The following is a 15661-nucleotide window of genomic DNA, read 5'->3' as shown; positions in this document are numbered from 1 at the left end:
CAATGGTAGACCCCCACGAAAAGAAAAGTGCACTTCTCCCCGCATCCCCCAAGACCCAGGAAAAGCAAAGTAAGTGTCCACAATGAAAAAAAAATCTATACTTATACCCAGAGTTTTCCTTTTATTTACAAAGCAGTAAACCAAATTCCTGTGTGAACATATATATCCAGTGTACTATAATATTGTGTATGCCATTTCCTCCTCAAATAGGACTTTAGGTTTGGCCACTTTTTCTGATTTAAGCCAAATAGCAGTTCATCTATGTAGACACATGATGGTAACAAACCTATGTATCACCTTAAACTGTTTTCCCACCCTAAGGATGTGGCAGAGTAAGGGGAAGGGTGAAATAGAGATTAACAAAACCTATTCCTCCGTCCTTATCCTCACCCATAGGATACTCAGAGGTAAGTGCCTGAGCCAGTCCCTAAAGTAAACTTGGGTGGTTCTAAAAACATCTCCACTTAGCTCTTTCTAAGTAAGGATGGCACCCTCAGTATGCTTCAGAGAAAACAATGAATTCAATCCAAGTGTCCTGAAGGAAAATGAAATTACTTGAAATGCTGGACTTTAAAACAAGGAGTAGCCGAGGTTCAGGAATGTTCTCATCTGAGCTTGCGAGAACTTTGTGTATTGTGTGAAGTCTGTACACTGGCTTTAGCCGAAGAGAAAGCCCAGGTGAGAGCTACGGCAGCCCCTCATGAGCCAAGGGGCTCTTCTCTGACTGACTGGAGTCCCAGGAACAGCCAGAGGCAGAAAAGACCTACCTCTTCCACTGCACCTTTGCACAAATCATGATATCTCTTTTCTGAGCCAAATTTACAAAGGCTTCTCTGGAAACTACAGATACCCCTCTCTTGTGGATTGTTTTAAAATATACTTATCTTTACGTAAGTGAACAACAGCCACAGGTGCGCCTCTTCTCTACAGATTTTTCTCTCTCACTCGCATACACGCAGAAACATAAACGCACACAGAGACCACATAGTGGGCCAGTCACGCCGAAAATAAATACTCTCATGTCTCTAAATTACTTACAGATCTAATCTTGGTTTTGAAATATGTTAATAAATAACCTAAATGGGAGAGGGAGTTGACGTGTCTTCTTTTTTTTTTTCTTTTTACTTATGTTGATGGATAGCCACAAAGTATTATCATTCTATTTACAAAAAACAAAACACAACTCTGAAACCTAAAAAAGACCCTCCAAACCAAAAGCCCTCTGTACATATAATTTTTAAATGATGAGTAAGCTACTGTACCATCGGCCCCATTTGGTTATGTACATCATGTTAGTCACTCAGCAGTAGCTAATCCATGAATTCTTCATGGGTAGTGCAACCAGTTAAAAAGTGTATAAAACATTATACATATAAAAATTCTCACATCCTTTGGATGTCTGCAGTTCATCATAACTTTGTGGTTACCTTTCTGCAACATAAATTAAAAAAAATTACACACACACTCATACACACACACATACACACAGACTTAAGTACAGAAACCCTTCCATCCAGGCATACACCATCCAGAGTGTAGTGCATGGGACTGAATTCCATGAGGCACGAAGGGAGTGGTCCCATCCTCAGGGCAGTCCATCATCTTCAAGGCTTAATGCCACTCGCTGGGGGAGACAGAGCAAAGAAGTCATCATCAGATCCACTGGAGCTATTTATTGGATCACAACATAACAGAAATTCTATTACTTTATAGGCAGTAGCTCACATACTCTTCTAACTACCTCAGAAGACAGGTTTGTCATATTTATTTTACAGATGAGAAAACTGAGACGCAATGAGCTTAAACAGCATTTGTCCTGGGTCACACAGCAAGTGGGTGAACTCAGTTTGAACCCAGATCTGTATGACTCCAGAGCTGTAGTTTATTTCATCATTCTGTGTTGTCTCCGTAAAGAAGGGGGCTACAGAGATCTAAACTCTCTCCATCCTCCCTGATAGGATTTTAGGTTTGCTGAACTTCAGTGGGTTAGCTTTGCAAATGTTTAATCCCAGGCCTCTAGACAGGAAGGTAATCAGCTGCACCCCTCCAACTAACTGTATAGAATTGGAAGGCAAGGGAGGTCAATTATGTTAACCCCTCTTTCCCTTACCCCTACTTCCTAGTCACTAGATACTCGACTTCCCTCTGCCTCAAATGGGTGACCCTAGATGGTGAGACCACGAACCCCTGAGCCAGTCTATTCCACTGTAGACAGTAGATTTACATTCTTTCCTATATTGACATGAGATCTGTTTCTTTATTTCTTCTGATGTTCCCTGATTCTCTCTCTCAGACTCAGAGAGTTCTACACAGACAACCCTTGAACTTTTCAGTTAGAATTCCCTTCCCTTTCTTCTGAGCGTCTTCTTCTCCCGACACATCTAGCTCCCCCCACGTGGTCCTGATGTTATCCTGTGCCCCACTCTTCCATTTCCTCAGTACCCTCCTTTGGATAGGCCCCATTGTTTTAAGATCTTTCTCATAGCTTTATGAATTTGGGCTAGCCACTTTATCTCTCTGAGCCTCGGTTTCATCACCTTTTAAATGGGAATAGTAGTAGGACCTATCAAATGAGATCATGTATGTAGAGTGTTTAATATAGCATCTAACACATATGGGATCCAGAGTATTCCACATCAACCTAATCAGCATAAGATAGAACCAGACTAGCATTTTCCATTTCTGGACATTATACAAATCCACTGCCTTTCAAATCATCTTTGGGTTATTTGTGATTTTGCATGAATGTCATGGCCTTGCTCCACTAAACTTCTAGTCTGTTACCCTCCACCTCAAGACAGATCTCCAGGCCAAAGGCAGGTCCCAGCAGCGATAGTGGAGCTACCCAAGAAGGGGCCAGGGGAGAGAACAGGTTCTTGAGAACACTGATTTCCACAGCTTCCAGGCTAGATACTCTGAGATATAGCGAAAAGAGCATAGACTTTTGTGTACATACAGACAAGAGTTTGAATTCTGGTTCTGCCACTTCCTAGTTGTGATCCTAGGTAAGTTATTCAATTTCTCTGAGTCTCAGTTTCCTCATCTGAAAAATGGGGCTAATAATGTCAAGTATGTAAGTTACTGTAAAGACTAAACAAGAAAATTTATATAAAACACTGGGTAGTGTCTGAAACAGTAGATTCTTACTAAATGTCAATTTCCTCACTGTCCTACTCTATTTCTCTGCAGCTGGCAGGAGCTTATTCTTCAGGCCTTAGTTTCATCAGGAATAGCTCCTCCTGAGTGACTGTTTCCTTCTCTGGAAACAGTGACACGTCACATGCACAGGAAGCTTTATAACTCACAAATCATTCTCACATGAGCTATCTCACTTGAACTTAGGCCATAAAGGGAATGGGGGTTATCATTCCCATTTTACAAATAAAAGTGAGCACACAGAAAGGATGGAGGTCACAGGGCTGTGGAACAGTGAAACCGGGAGTCATCTCCTTACTCCAAGCTCAACATTCCTTCCACTGTGCCCTTTCTGATCTTTAAAAACTGGTTAAGCAACTGTTTGCTTGGACTGGCCGAGGTTAAGGACCCTCAAGGCCTTCTGCTAACCCTCCTCACTTGTCAAACTTATCTCCCACGTCTCCCCTTCACAGCTTTAGCAGCCATTCTGTCCGTCCTGCCCCATACTCAGCCATTTCTTCCACATGCCATTTCCTTAGTCTGCAACTTGCCCATCTTTCCTGTTTGCCCCAGCACCCAGCTCACAGTTTGCAGCCTTCCAGAACCAGAAAGCCTGCAAGGATTGGCTGCACCTGTCTGGTTCATGCCCTCGCTCATCAGCCCCTCAGACTCGGAGTGGCACTGCCCTACCTTGCACTTGACGACAGGCAGCTCGGAAAGAGGGTTCTTCGGGAGTTGGTGCGGCTGTGACCTTGGTTCCCCCGGCAAGACAAAAAGCTCCTTGAGGGCAGGGGCTGGGTCTTCCAGTTCTCTGGTCTCCCCAAGACAGGGCTCTGCCCACAGTGGGTGATCAAAGCTGCTGATTGCCTGACAGGGGGATGGACTGGATGACCTATGAGGTCACACTCAGCCCCGACTCGGCTATACAACCACGACATCTGCTTCGGCCACTGTGTGGTCCTCGCTCCCCCAACAAGCCATGCCCTGTTGTGCCTCTCGGCCTCTGCAGGTGCTTCTTTCTGAAATGTCATTTTCCCCCTTCTCTACATGGAAAACTACTATTAATCTTTCAAGGACACAGTTCATCTGTCATCTCCTCTGTGAGACATTCCTGCCTGATTTCTCAAACAGCATTAACAGCTCCTTTGTGGATATTTCCATAGCATTAGCTCAACAAATATTTACTGGGAGCCAGCTCTGCTGCGCTAGGTACCAGGGAAATATCAATCAGACAATCCTGCCCTCAAGGAGCTCACAGTCTAGTGGGGAGACCAACGAGCGTAAAGGCAAGTAGACTGCAGTGTGACATGTGTTGTGATGGAGAGAGGCAGCAGGAGAAAAAGAAACCAGGGAAAGCTGCTTAGAAGAGGAGGCCCCTGGGCTGCCACCATGGCACTTAGCACACAGCTGTTCAGGAACAAGTGACTCTCTAACTCCCCCACCAGCTCCCCGGAAGCAAGTACATCCCTTCTTAACTTTTGGACACTTGGCATCTAATGTGGTACTTGGCACATAACTGGTGTACCGTGCTTACTGAAATGAATGTGTTTGAACTGAACAACCACAGTTACCTTTCGAGGCCACAGGTTCTGAAAACTTGCTCAGCACAAAGACAGGCCTCTTTACTCCAGGAAGAGCTTCTAGATATAAGGTGGTTCTGATACCCTTCTACCCCAGCCACCTGCCCCAGCATTTCTGTGTCCCCAGGGCCTAGAACAATGCCTGGCAGGTGGTTGGTTCTTGATAAATGTCTAAAGGAGGGAGGGAGGGAGGGAGTGGGGAAGGGAGGAAAGGAAGGAAGGAAGGCATCCTTCCTGCGAGGAATACTTACTGCTGGGTAGACGTGGCCAATCGGAGCCGTCCTCCCTATGTGCAGCTCCTCCTCCTCCTCTTCCTCGGTTGTCTTCCTGTACACTGGATTGTCGAAGTTCATGCTTTTGGTATTCTTCCGCTTCCAGTTTCTCCAGATCAGGTAGCCACTCATGCACAGCAGGGCTATGACCACTGGAGGAGGAGACACATCACACTGGGTATATCTGGCAGGCTCCAGCCCGCTGCCCGGACGTCAGTGCGTTTCATGTCACCACTCCTACCTGACTGCCCCTTGTTCCTCAGGCTCTGTTTCTGCATATTCTTTTTCTGCTGTCGGGAAGCCCTTCTCTTAGCTTTTCCTTCAGTAACTGCTCACCCTTCAAGACCCAGCTCAAATGCTCTCAGCCTCCCATGGTGCAGTCCGTTTTTCCCTCACGTGTGTTTCTAGACCACAGTGTGGTACTTTCCGTGCATCCTCAGCTAGACTGAGCTCCTTGAGGGCAGCGACTGTGTCTTCTTTCTCTCTCTATGCCCAGTGCCCAGCATTGAGTAGGCGCTCAGTCACATGCTGAGTAACTGAGTGAGTTTCTTCACCCCGTTCTTGCTGCTTCCCTAGATTTCTCTAAGAAAACCATTCTCTCCCAAAATTGGAGGGGGGAGGGTAGGGAGGGGTGGGGTGCTTTTTCCCAAAGCTGGGTCTCTGCAAGAAGAGGAGCATCTCTAGAAGGGGACACAGCAGGGAAACACAGGCTCTGAGGTAAAATAAATGGTATACTAACGAGTGAAGGAGGAAATTCTCAAATAGAGCTGGGCAAAAACGAGGCAAGCAGATTCATAAGATATAGTAAGCGCTCACCCTGAGTGAGCACTCAAGTGAGGCTGGATGACAGCCATCCAGGGTGCTAGAGAGGGATTTCCACTTTGGTAAGGTTATTATAATCAATAATAATGATACCCATAAAGGAACAGGGCAAGGATGCCTGCTATCGCTGCTAGTCTTTGTTATCCCGGTAAGACCAGACAAAGAATTGAAAGGCACACACGGGAAACAGAGAAAGCAAACTATCATAAACAGATACTGAGGGTCTGGAAAATCTTAGAAAAGCAGATGAAAAACTAATAGAAATAATTTTAGTTCCTCGAGAATCAACATAAAAAACTGGGGCTTCCCTGCTGGTTCAGTGGTTAGGATTCTTTGCTTCCACTGCAGGGGCCATGGGTTCAATCCCAAGCTGGGGAAGTTCTAAATGCCACACACTGTGGCCAAAAAAAAACAACATAAAAAATCAATAGCTTTCTTATTAATCAGCAATAATCAATTAGAAAATGGATATAATAAGAACACATTCATAACAGCCCAACAAAAAACTATAAAGTACTTGGGATAACCCAATAGGAAGGTGTAAGCCCTATGTGATCTATACAATTCTACTGAAGCCCATAAAAGAAGGTTCAAATAAATAGGGAGATGTGTCATGCTCCTCGATGGGAAGGTTCAATGCTGTAAAAATGTAAATTCTCCCCACGTCAATCTACATACCCAAAGTGTAAGATTTCATCATATTTTTTATAGAATTAACAAGATGATTCTAAAGTTTACCTAGAAGAGAAATGGAATAAAAATAGCTAAGAAAATGTTGTGAGAATAATAATGCCCTATTAGATATTAAAACATATCACAAATGTGCTTCTAGTAGCTAGGAACGGTATATAGAAATTGGTGGAGGAGAATGAATAGCCTAGAAGCAGATGAAGGTATGTATACGCATACAGTTCATAATAAAGATGACAATGCAAGTCATAAGGGAAGGATGGACTATTCAATAATGGTCTTGAGAAAACCAGACAGGCATGAGAAAAAAACAGTCAAATCTGTACCTCATGCTGCACTCTAAATTCTGAATAAATTAATAATCAAACACTAAAAATGCTTAAAATATTGATAGTAGAAAAATATATAGGGGATATTTTAATAATTTAGAATGAGGCAGACCTACCTAAGCTGTACACAAAACCCATGAGACTAGTGGTATGATATGATTCTTAAAAATTTTAATTTATGCATGGCAAAAGAGACCATCGACAAATTTTAAAAATCAAGTCATGGTATAGGAGAAATGATTTATAACATATATTACAAAGGTTTAACATTTATTATATATCAATATTTCTATAAGTAAGAACAAGACAGAATCAATAGAAAAATAAGACCATGAATAGCCAATTCATAGCTGTGAAAAGAAGAGAGGCAAAAAGCAAAGGAAAAAAGGAAAGATATAAGCATCTGAATGCAGAGTTCCAAAGAATAGCAAGGAGAGATAAGAAAGCCTTCCTCAGCGACCAATGCAAAGAAATAGAGGAAAACAACAGAATAGGAAAGACTAGAGATCTCTTCAAGAAAATTAGAGATACCAAGGGAACATTTTATGCAAAGATGGGCTCGATAAAGGACAGAAATGGTATGGACCTAACAGAAACAGAAGATATTAAGAAGAGGTGGCAAGGATACACAGAAGAACTGTACAAAAAAGATCTTCACAACCAAGATAATCACGATGGTGTGATCACTCACCTAGAGCCAGACATCCGGGAATGTGAAGTCAAGTGGGCCTTAGGAAGCATCACTACGAACAAAGCTAGTGGAGGTGATGGAATTCCAGTTGAGCTATTTCAAACCCTGAAAGATGATGCTGTGAAAGTGCCGCACTCAATATGCCAGCAAATTTGGAAAACTCAGCAGTGGCCACAGGACTGGAAAAGGTCGGTTTTCATTCCAATCCCAAAGAAAGGCAATGCCAAAGAATGCTCAAACTACCACACAATCGCACTCATCTCACACGCTAGTAAAGTGATGCTCAAAATTCTCCAAGCCAGGCTTCAGCAACATGTGAACCATGAATTTCCAGATATTCAAGCTGGTTTTAGAAAAGGCAGAGGAACCAGACATCAAATTGCCAACATCCGCTGGATCATGGAAAAAGCAAGAGAGTTCCAGAAAAACATCTATTTCTGCTTTATTGACTATGCCAAAGCCTTTGTGTGGATCACAATAAACTGTGGAAAATTCTGAAAGAGATGGGAATACCAGACCACCTGACCTGCCTCTTGAGAAATCTATATGCAGAACTGGACATGAAACAACAGACTGGTTCCAAATAGGAATAGGAGTGCGTCAAGGCTGTATATTATCACCCTGCTTATTTAACTTCTATGCAGGGTACATCACGAGAAATGCTGGGCTGGAAGAAGCACAAGCTGGAATCAAGATTGCCGGGAGAAATATCAATATCCTCAGATATGCAGATGACACCACCCTTATGGCAGAAAGTGAAGAGGAACTAAAAAGCCTCTTGATGAAGTGAAAGTGGAGAGTGAAAAAGTTGGCTTAAAGCTCAATATTCAGAAAACTAAGATCATGGCATCTGGTCCCATCACTTCATGGGAAATAAATGGGGAAACAGTGGAAACAGTATCAGACTTTATTTTTGGGGGCTCCCAAATCACTGCAGATGGTGATTGCAGCCATGAAATTAAAAGATGCTTATTCCTTCGAAGGAAAATTATGACCAATCTAGATAGCATATTCAAAAGCAGAGACATTACTTTGCCAACAAAGGTCTGTCTAGTCAAGGCTATGGTTTTTCCAGTAGTCATGTATGGATGTGAGAGTTGGACTGTGAAGAAGGCTGAGCGCCAAAGAATTGATGCTTTTGAACTGTGGTATTGGAGAAGACTCTTGAGGGTCCCTTGGACTGCAAGGAGATCCAACCAGTCCATTCTTAAGGAGATCAGCCCTGGGATTTCTTTGGAAGGAATGATACTAAAGCTGAAACTCCAGTACTTTGGCCACCTCATGCGAAGAGTTGACTCATTGGAAAAGACTCTGATGCTGGGAGGGATTGAGGGCAGGAGGAGAAGGGGATGACCGAGGATGAGATGGCTGGATGGCATCACAGACTTGATGGACATGAGTTTGGGTGAACTCCGAGAGTTGGTGATGGACAGGGAGGCCTGGCATGCTGCAATTCATGGGGTTGCAAAGAGTCGGACACGACTGAGTGACTGAACGTAACTGAACTGAAAGGATGAAATGTAAATGGCCAATACGTTTATGAAAATATGCTCTACCTCACAGGGAAGTATCAGGGAAAGAATATTCCTCTTTCACCCCTCAAATTAGCAGAAATTGAAAATAATGATTGTATTAGGGAAGGTTACCTCTGGGAAACAGCACATGCATGTTCTTCTATAGACCAGAGGATGGCAGGAAAGGGGTTGATTTCTTTTTCACTACATAATGCTGAGTATTTTCCACTCACTCCACTCAACATGACCCTGGGTCTCACCATCACCTTTACTGATAAACCTTTCAAGGCCAATTCACATGCCACCTTCTCTAGAAGTGCCTACTCCCTACTTCCTCTCCTCCACAGAGCGTCATGCCTCTATCACGGCACCTTATAACATGCAGTAACTCCTCTCCTGTCTCACCTTTTTAATGATGAAGTCTGATTAAAGACTAAAGGCTCTTAAAAGTCGTTAATCTTTTCCATCTCTGAATCCTTGGTACCTCGCACAGTCCCTTGGGTGTTGTTGAAGTTTTTAAAACATTCACTCGCTAACTCACCACGATATTGGGGATTGCCAGGATTAAAGGGCAAAGTCCTTATCCTTGAGATACTCATAGGCAAGTAGGGGAGATAAACCTACAAACGGACAATCACAACGCAAGGATCCGACCAAGAGAAAAGATTGGCATGAGAGACAGGATGTGCAGCATACTAAATGAACATCAGGGTAAGAGAGAATGAATCATCCCGCAGGGCTCTCTGTGAGGTTTACACAAATGCTGCCTCCTGGCCATGCTCCACATCCACCCGCCTCCCGCCCTCCCATGCCATGTCCCATGGCTTTGCTTGCACTGTCTTCAATTGCTTGGGTTGTGCTTGGCCCTTCATTTGGCTGATTTGGCTCAAATATCATTTCCACTAAGAACTCTCCCTTACCCACGTTCCTTCTCTCCCAGTTTCAGGATAAGCGCCCCCTCAACCAATCTACTGAACTGCCTATGGCTTCATTGTAGGACTTACCATTTCAGAATCAAATTATCTGTGTTATGTGTCTCTCCAACAAGTCTATAAACTTTAGGAGGACAAGAACCATGTCGTACTTATTTTTAACCACCTTCCCTCCCCTTATCACAGAATCTGGTACATCATAGCTGCTTGATGTGAAAGGGAAAGTCGCTCAGTCATGTCCGACTCTTTGTGACCCCATGGACTATACAGTCCTTGGAATTCTCCAGGCCAGAATACTGGAGTGGACAGCTGTTCCCTTCTCCAGGGGATCTTCCCAACCCAGGAATCAAACTGGGGTCTCCTGTATTGCAGCTGGATTCTTTACCAGCTGAGCTACCAGGGACGCCCTAGCTGCTTGATAGGCCTTTCCATGGGGCTCAGTGGTAAAGAATCCACCTGCCAATACAGGAGACATGGGTTCAATCGCTGGGTTGAGAAGATCCCCTAGGGAAGGAAATGGCAAACTATGCCAGTATTCTTGCCTGGAAAAATCCCATGAACACAGCTGTTCGATAATGTTTGTTGAAAACCAAACAGAAAGAAAGCAAGATAGCATGATCTACTAAAGAAATGGCAAGTAGCTCTACTAATAGTTTTCAATCTATTACTTTTGTCCTACTCTTTAATTCAACAAATTTGTTATTTCCTCCCATGTGCCAGCTACCGCTAGGAGCTGGGGAGAGTGGGAGCAAGAGCGACACCAGGCCTGTCCTCATGGAGCCTACCATTTGGCTTCACATGGCTGGCATGTAGAGTGTCAGTGAGGGGTAATGGAGGAAATATCTGGATAGTTGTTTGGGGCTAGGTCCTAAAGGGCCTTGGGTGCCAAGCTAAGGAACCAGACTGCACCAGGACTGGTAGGTGAGCAGAAAGGCTTCCAGGGCAGAAAAGTCAGCGAGAGGTCAGTGTGCTGAGTGCTCTGTTCTTCTAACGATTTTCCCCCGAACTCTGGGCAGGGTTTCTCTTTTCTCCCCAGGGGTTTGGGGTCACACTCACCCATGGGCACGATGATCCCAATGACAGCAGCTGTGACTGTGGAGCCCATCTTTCCACCTTCATTCCCATCTGCAAAACACAGACATTTGCAGGATGATGCTCTATCACTGTGAGCCCAAGTCTTTCCTTGCTGGCCTCATGCAGTAAAAACTACCCAACTGCTTCTTGATCCCGTTCCAAAATGATGGTCCTGCTCAATGCTTAATAATTTATTCTTTCCAGATCTAATCAGGACAGAGGTCATCTCCATTTCACAGATGAGGACATTGAGTCTTGCTGGAGTTTGGGGGACTCTCAAAGTGGCAAAGCTGGGGCTCAAAGCCAGGACTTGTGACCTGAATCCCTTACCCCTTTCCACAGTGTTTGGGTGGCAGGAAGCTCGGGGCTGAACCCTTAAGTCTTTATGTTGCTGATGCTTGGGGAAACTGCCTCTTTCAGCCAATATCTTTTGCTTTATCTCTCCTTATTTCCACCCGAAATAGAAATACTCTCTGCAGTACTGTTTGCATTATCAGTTTACTTTCAAAAAGTAGTTAAAATGAGACACAATATAGCTTAGTGGAATCCAGAGTACAGGCTTCTCGATCAGACTTCTAGGGTTCAAATCCTGGCTCTATTCACTCCTCTGTGACCTTGGGCAAGTTGTTGTATGTCATAAATATCATATTTCTTTACCTTTTAAAGGAGGATAATTATATACCTACTTCCTAGAGATATTGTGAAGATTAAATAAGATAATTCATGTAAAATGCTTACTTAGCACAGTGCCTGACACAGCCTTACCAAGTTCAAAGAGGCCAGAGAGTGGGGTAGGAGTTCTTGTGAGGCCTAAATAGGGCAGATAAAAGCAGATTCTAAACTGAAAAGTGCTTGGAAATGGTACTATGTAGTTTTAAAAATAAGTTGTGCCATCTTTTCCATCTTACACTCATCTTCATTATAATGTCTGTATAGAATTTTTTAGCTTAAAAAGCAGTTTTCCCTTGGATGCTCGTGATAGCCCTTTGAGGTGTGAGACGAGCCATCACCTCCATTTACTCCTAGACAGGAGATGACTGTCCCCTGGCAATGGCCAGATGCCATCCTCTCAGCATGTCTAGTTCTCCAAGTTACTCTAAGGGAGCCCAATTATTAAGGGGAGGAAGAGCTGCACTGTTTACAAAGTTTTCTGCAGAAATGCCGCTCTCTCCCCCGGGTCAAGAGAAAACACAGGACAGTGATATTAAAGCCTAGAGTGTGATGAAGCCAGTGGGGAGACCCCTTGGTCAGAGCTCTGCCCACATAAGAGGAACTGGACTTTACACCACTTCCATCTGCCTCTCTGAACTCCAGGGTAAGCAGGCGCTCAACTCTGAAAATCCCACTCTGGACCAAGATGGGCCCAATTAGAAAGGTGCTGCCAAGCTGCATAGTTTCTGGGCCATGCACATGTGGGAAAAAATTTAAAAGATAGTTTATCCTCTTAAATGAACTTCCCCTAGCAGGTAACTCAATTTAAAAGGTATTCACTGGTTAATGAGACAGAACATTTCTAGCAGTGACAATTACGGCTCCTAATGATTTAATAAGTGGTGAACTTATCCCAGGGTTTGCAGAGAGGCATGAGCAGACCATAGTTATGGATATGACTATCTGGGGAACCTACCTACCTGGGGAACCTTTCAGAACCTCAGTTCTCAAAGAACTGAGACCAGGGCTTTTGAAGTTTAAGTTTCTGAATCTGAGGGTCGCGCCCTCATACTCGTCAATAGCGTGTAACGTAGACACACCACCGGAGTCAGCAGAGGCTGTGTGCACAAGCACTTCTGTTCACATGGCCTCCTCTGTCTCTCATCGTAACCTTGCAAAGCAGGTAGGGAAGGGTTATTATTTTCCCAGTTTGTAGGTGACAAAACAGGCTCAGAGATAAGAAGTAGCTTCCCTCAAGACCCTCTATGAGGCAGGAGCACCTGTGACTCCAAATTGCAGGCTGGTGCTCTACGTCCCCCTGCTCCCTCCCTGCTGATAACCCAACACTAAAGTCTGGTATGATCTCTTCTTCCCACAGATCCTCCCACCCTGGCTTCCCTAGGACCCCCCCCCACCCCGCCCCCGCCCCACGTCATGCAAGAAGACAGAACTCTTTTCCTTACAGTGTTGGGAGTGGTTGCTGGTTGCAGGGCTTGGGGTAGACGGGCTGATGCTGGGAGCCCTGGGGACACTAACTGAGCTTGGGACCACGGTGGCCAGGCTCGGTGTCTCTGTGCTGTGGTTCTGGTAGGCGGGGCTGTGGATGGTGGTCCCAGGGGCTCTGGTGGTGTCGGCCAGTGTCCTCGCTGTGGTAGAGGCTAATGTCGTAGTTGAGGTAGACTGAGGTGCTGAAGGGGAAATACCATGAAGATCACTTGGACAGAGCACTTTGCTGTTTTAGTGCCTAAATTATTGCTCTGTAAGTATACTCGGTGAAGTATAAACTCATCCTCATGGCTCAACTCAAATGCCCTCTCTGAATGGGCTAGTCCTCCTGAATGGGCTATGATCTTTTCTTTAGCTGAATGACAAGCATCTTATCTGTTTATACTGTACCTTGATTTTACAAAGATGAGTTATTAAAACAGTGCTGTCAGATTAGGTGTGGGAAAGATCATTATAAAAGAACGGGAGGAGTGGAAATCATGTACATTGAGAAGGATTTCTTTTTCAATACATGTATACTGTTATATTACTAGGTTCAAATTCTCACTCTACTACAAACAGTTGAACCTGGAAATCATAAATGATAGAGCAGACCTATGCTCAAACAAAAGGCCGTGTATCTTCACTGAGACTGGGGAATGAATGTGAGTTACATGGTTGAAGTATTCACTGTTAGTCCCACTCATATCACAAAAGGACTTTTGGTAGTGTGTGAAGTTCTGGGTGAAAAACAGGCAGGATTGAAGTCACCTGCATACAAATAGTAACTGAAGCCATGGGGATAAAGGCTTCTTAATTTGAGGTCTTCAAGGGGCTCTGGATCCCCCTGAAGCTGAATTTAAAATGCTGTGTGTATATGTGCATCTTTCTTGGAAGTGAGAAGAGACAGCCTTGGAGGGACCCTACAGGACACCGGCATTCAGGGTAGGTAAAGAAGAGCCTACAAAGGCAAAAAGCAGCCAGAGAAGATGGAGGAATCCAGGAACACAGTTTCCCAGAAATCAAGGCAGATTTCAGCAGATGGGTCTGACATTCCCAGGGACCAGCCCTCCAGGTAGCTCTGCTCACCTCGGTAGCACCTCCTCATGTCAGGGCCCAGCCACATTGTGTCAGGACAGGCACACGTGTATTTGGGGGAGTGGCTGGAGATCTGAGGAGCAGGAAGGCACAGGTACTCACAGCCCCCATTGGGCTGGGCACTCAGCTCACAGGCATCTGCAGCTACGGGCACAGAGAGAGATGGCGAGAGAGAGTGTCAGGGCACAGACAGGAAATGCCAGGTTCTCCCTCCTCCCAGGGACGAGGCCCTGCCCACTCAGCTCAATCAAAACACTTTCTCTGCTACTTCTTTCGAGCACCTTCCGCCACTGGACTTGCTGTTTTATCCCCACATTTGTTTAATGCTGACGACAACTCTGAGGGCTGGGTGTTATGCCCAGACTCATCAAAAAAAAAAAAAAAAAAAGACTGCTTAAAGGGAACAAACTTGTCAAAGCTCTACCTCTTGTAAGTTTGAAGACAATTTAAACTCGGGTCTGTTGGACTCCAGAGACCATGTTTTTTTCTCCCTATGCCACATCTCTTTCCTCTTTAAATTTCTAGATCTAGAATCAGGCACCAACCTTATTTCCGTACCCCCCTTTCCCCACCTTCACTCTCTCTGTTGCAGTTAGACTGAGGATACCCTAGTGACAGAGGCGGGAACAACCTAATGGTAGGATTCCTGGCTTTTGTTCCCAACCAGCCAGCTGACTTACTGACGGCCCTAGGATACACTGCTTTACACTACTGCCAAGCATGAACAAACGACAAATGAGAAGCAATGGGCTCCTTCACGGCCAAAGCTGCTCTGGAACCAGACAGATCTAAGTTTAGGCGTTAGCTCTACGATCTGCTGACATTATTTCACCTCTCCACTACAGTTTCTTCAGCTGTTAAATGAGAACAGTAATTGCCATACTTTGTAAGACTGACAAAAATGGGACATTTGTATGTTCATTTATTTATACCCAGCCTTAGTTCACCAAGAGTTTGAGGCAAATGAAATAAAATATGTGACAGCTAAGCAGTTCACCAACGAGAGGGATTGTCACCACTGCCTCTGGGGCTGCTGAGATGTGATATGAATGTGAACACAGCCTGCCTATTGGATGGAGAGGATGTGGGCAGGGGACCTAGCACTGGGGAAGGCTCACCTCTTGGCTGCTTCAGCTCATGGAAGATGACGATATCATGTGGGTTGTTGAGGTTCTCAGCTAGGATGGAGATTTCCAGGCCATTGAGCCGATTTGCACTGAAAATGGCCTCATTCTCCAGGTCTGTCCAGAACACCTTGTCCTGTGGGGTACAGATACAGAGAATGGCCTAGAGCCTAAACCCATGACCTCTGTCTGAGGGCTCAGGCTCAAACCACAGCCACAAGAACTGCTCTGGCATTTCCCCTGAGCTCTCCTGTCCGCGGATTC

At 44.7% G+C, this 15661-nt stretch overlaps 1 protein-coding gene across 4 annotated transcripts in view; it reads right to left on the bottom strand.

Moving 5' to 3' along the window:
• Positions 1–1585: 1585 nt before the first annotated feature.
• The window catches only part of LRP8 (LDL receptor related protein 8), a 76635-nt gene continuing 62559 nt past the window's right edge, over positions 1586–15661 (bottom strand). For 2 of the 4 annotated variants that reach the window (XM_068963608.1, XM_068963610.1), the window contains 7 exons: positions 15392–15533; positions 14265–14417; positions 13154–13378; positions 11022–11090; positions 4967–5139; positions 3826–4002; positions 1586–1624 (listed from right to left, as the gene is read on the bottom strand). In XM_068963608.1, coding sequence (XP_068819709.1) covers positions 1586–1624; positions 3826–4002; positions 4967–5139; positions 11022–11090; positions 13154–13378; positions 14265–14417; positions 15392–15533 — 978 coding nt within the window. The remainder of the gene's footprint in view (positions 1625–3825; positions 4003–4966; positions 5140–11021; positions 11091–13153; positions 13379–14264; positions 14418–15391; positions 15534–15661) is intronic. The other 2 variants (XM_068963609.1, XM_068963612.1) reach the window with 2 other exon arrangements.

This window comes from Capricornis sumatraensis, chromosome 2 (assembly GCF_032405125.1).
Source record: "Capricornis sumatraensis isolate serow.1 chromosome 2, serow.2, whole genome shotgun sequence".
NCBI lineage: Eukaryota > Metazoa > Chordata > Mammalia > Artiodactyla > Bovidae > Capricornis > Capricornis sumatraensis.
Note: the sequence above shows the minus strand (reverse complement) of the source record. Positions and strands in the feature narration are given on the sequence as shown.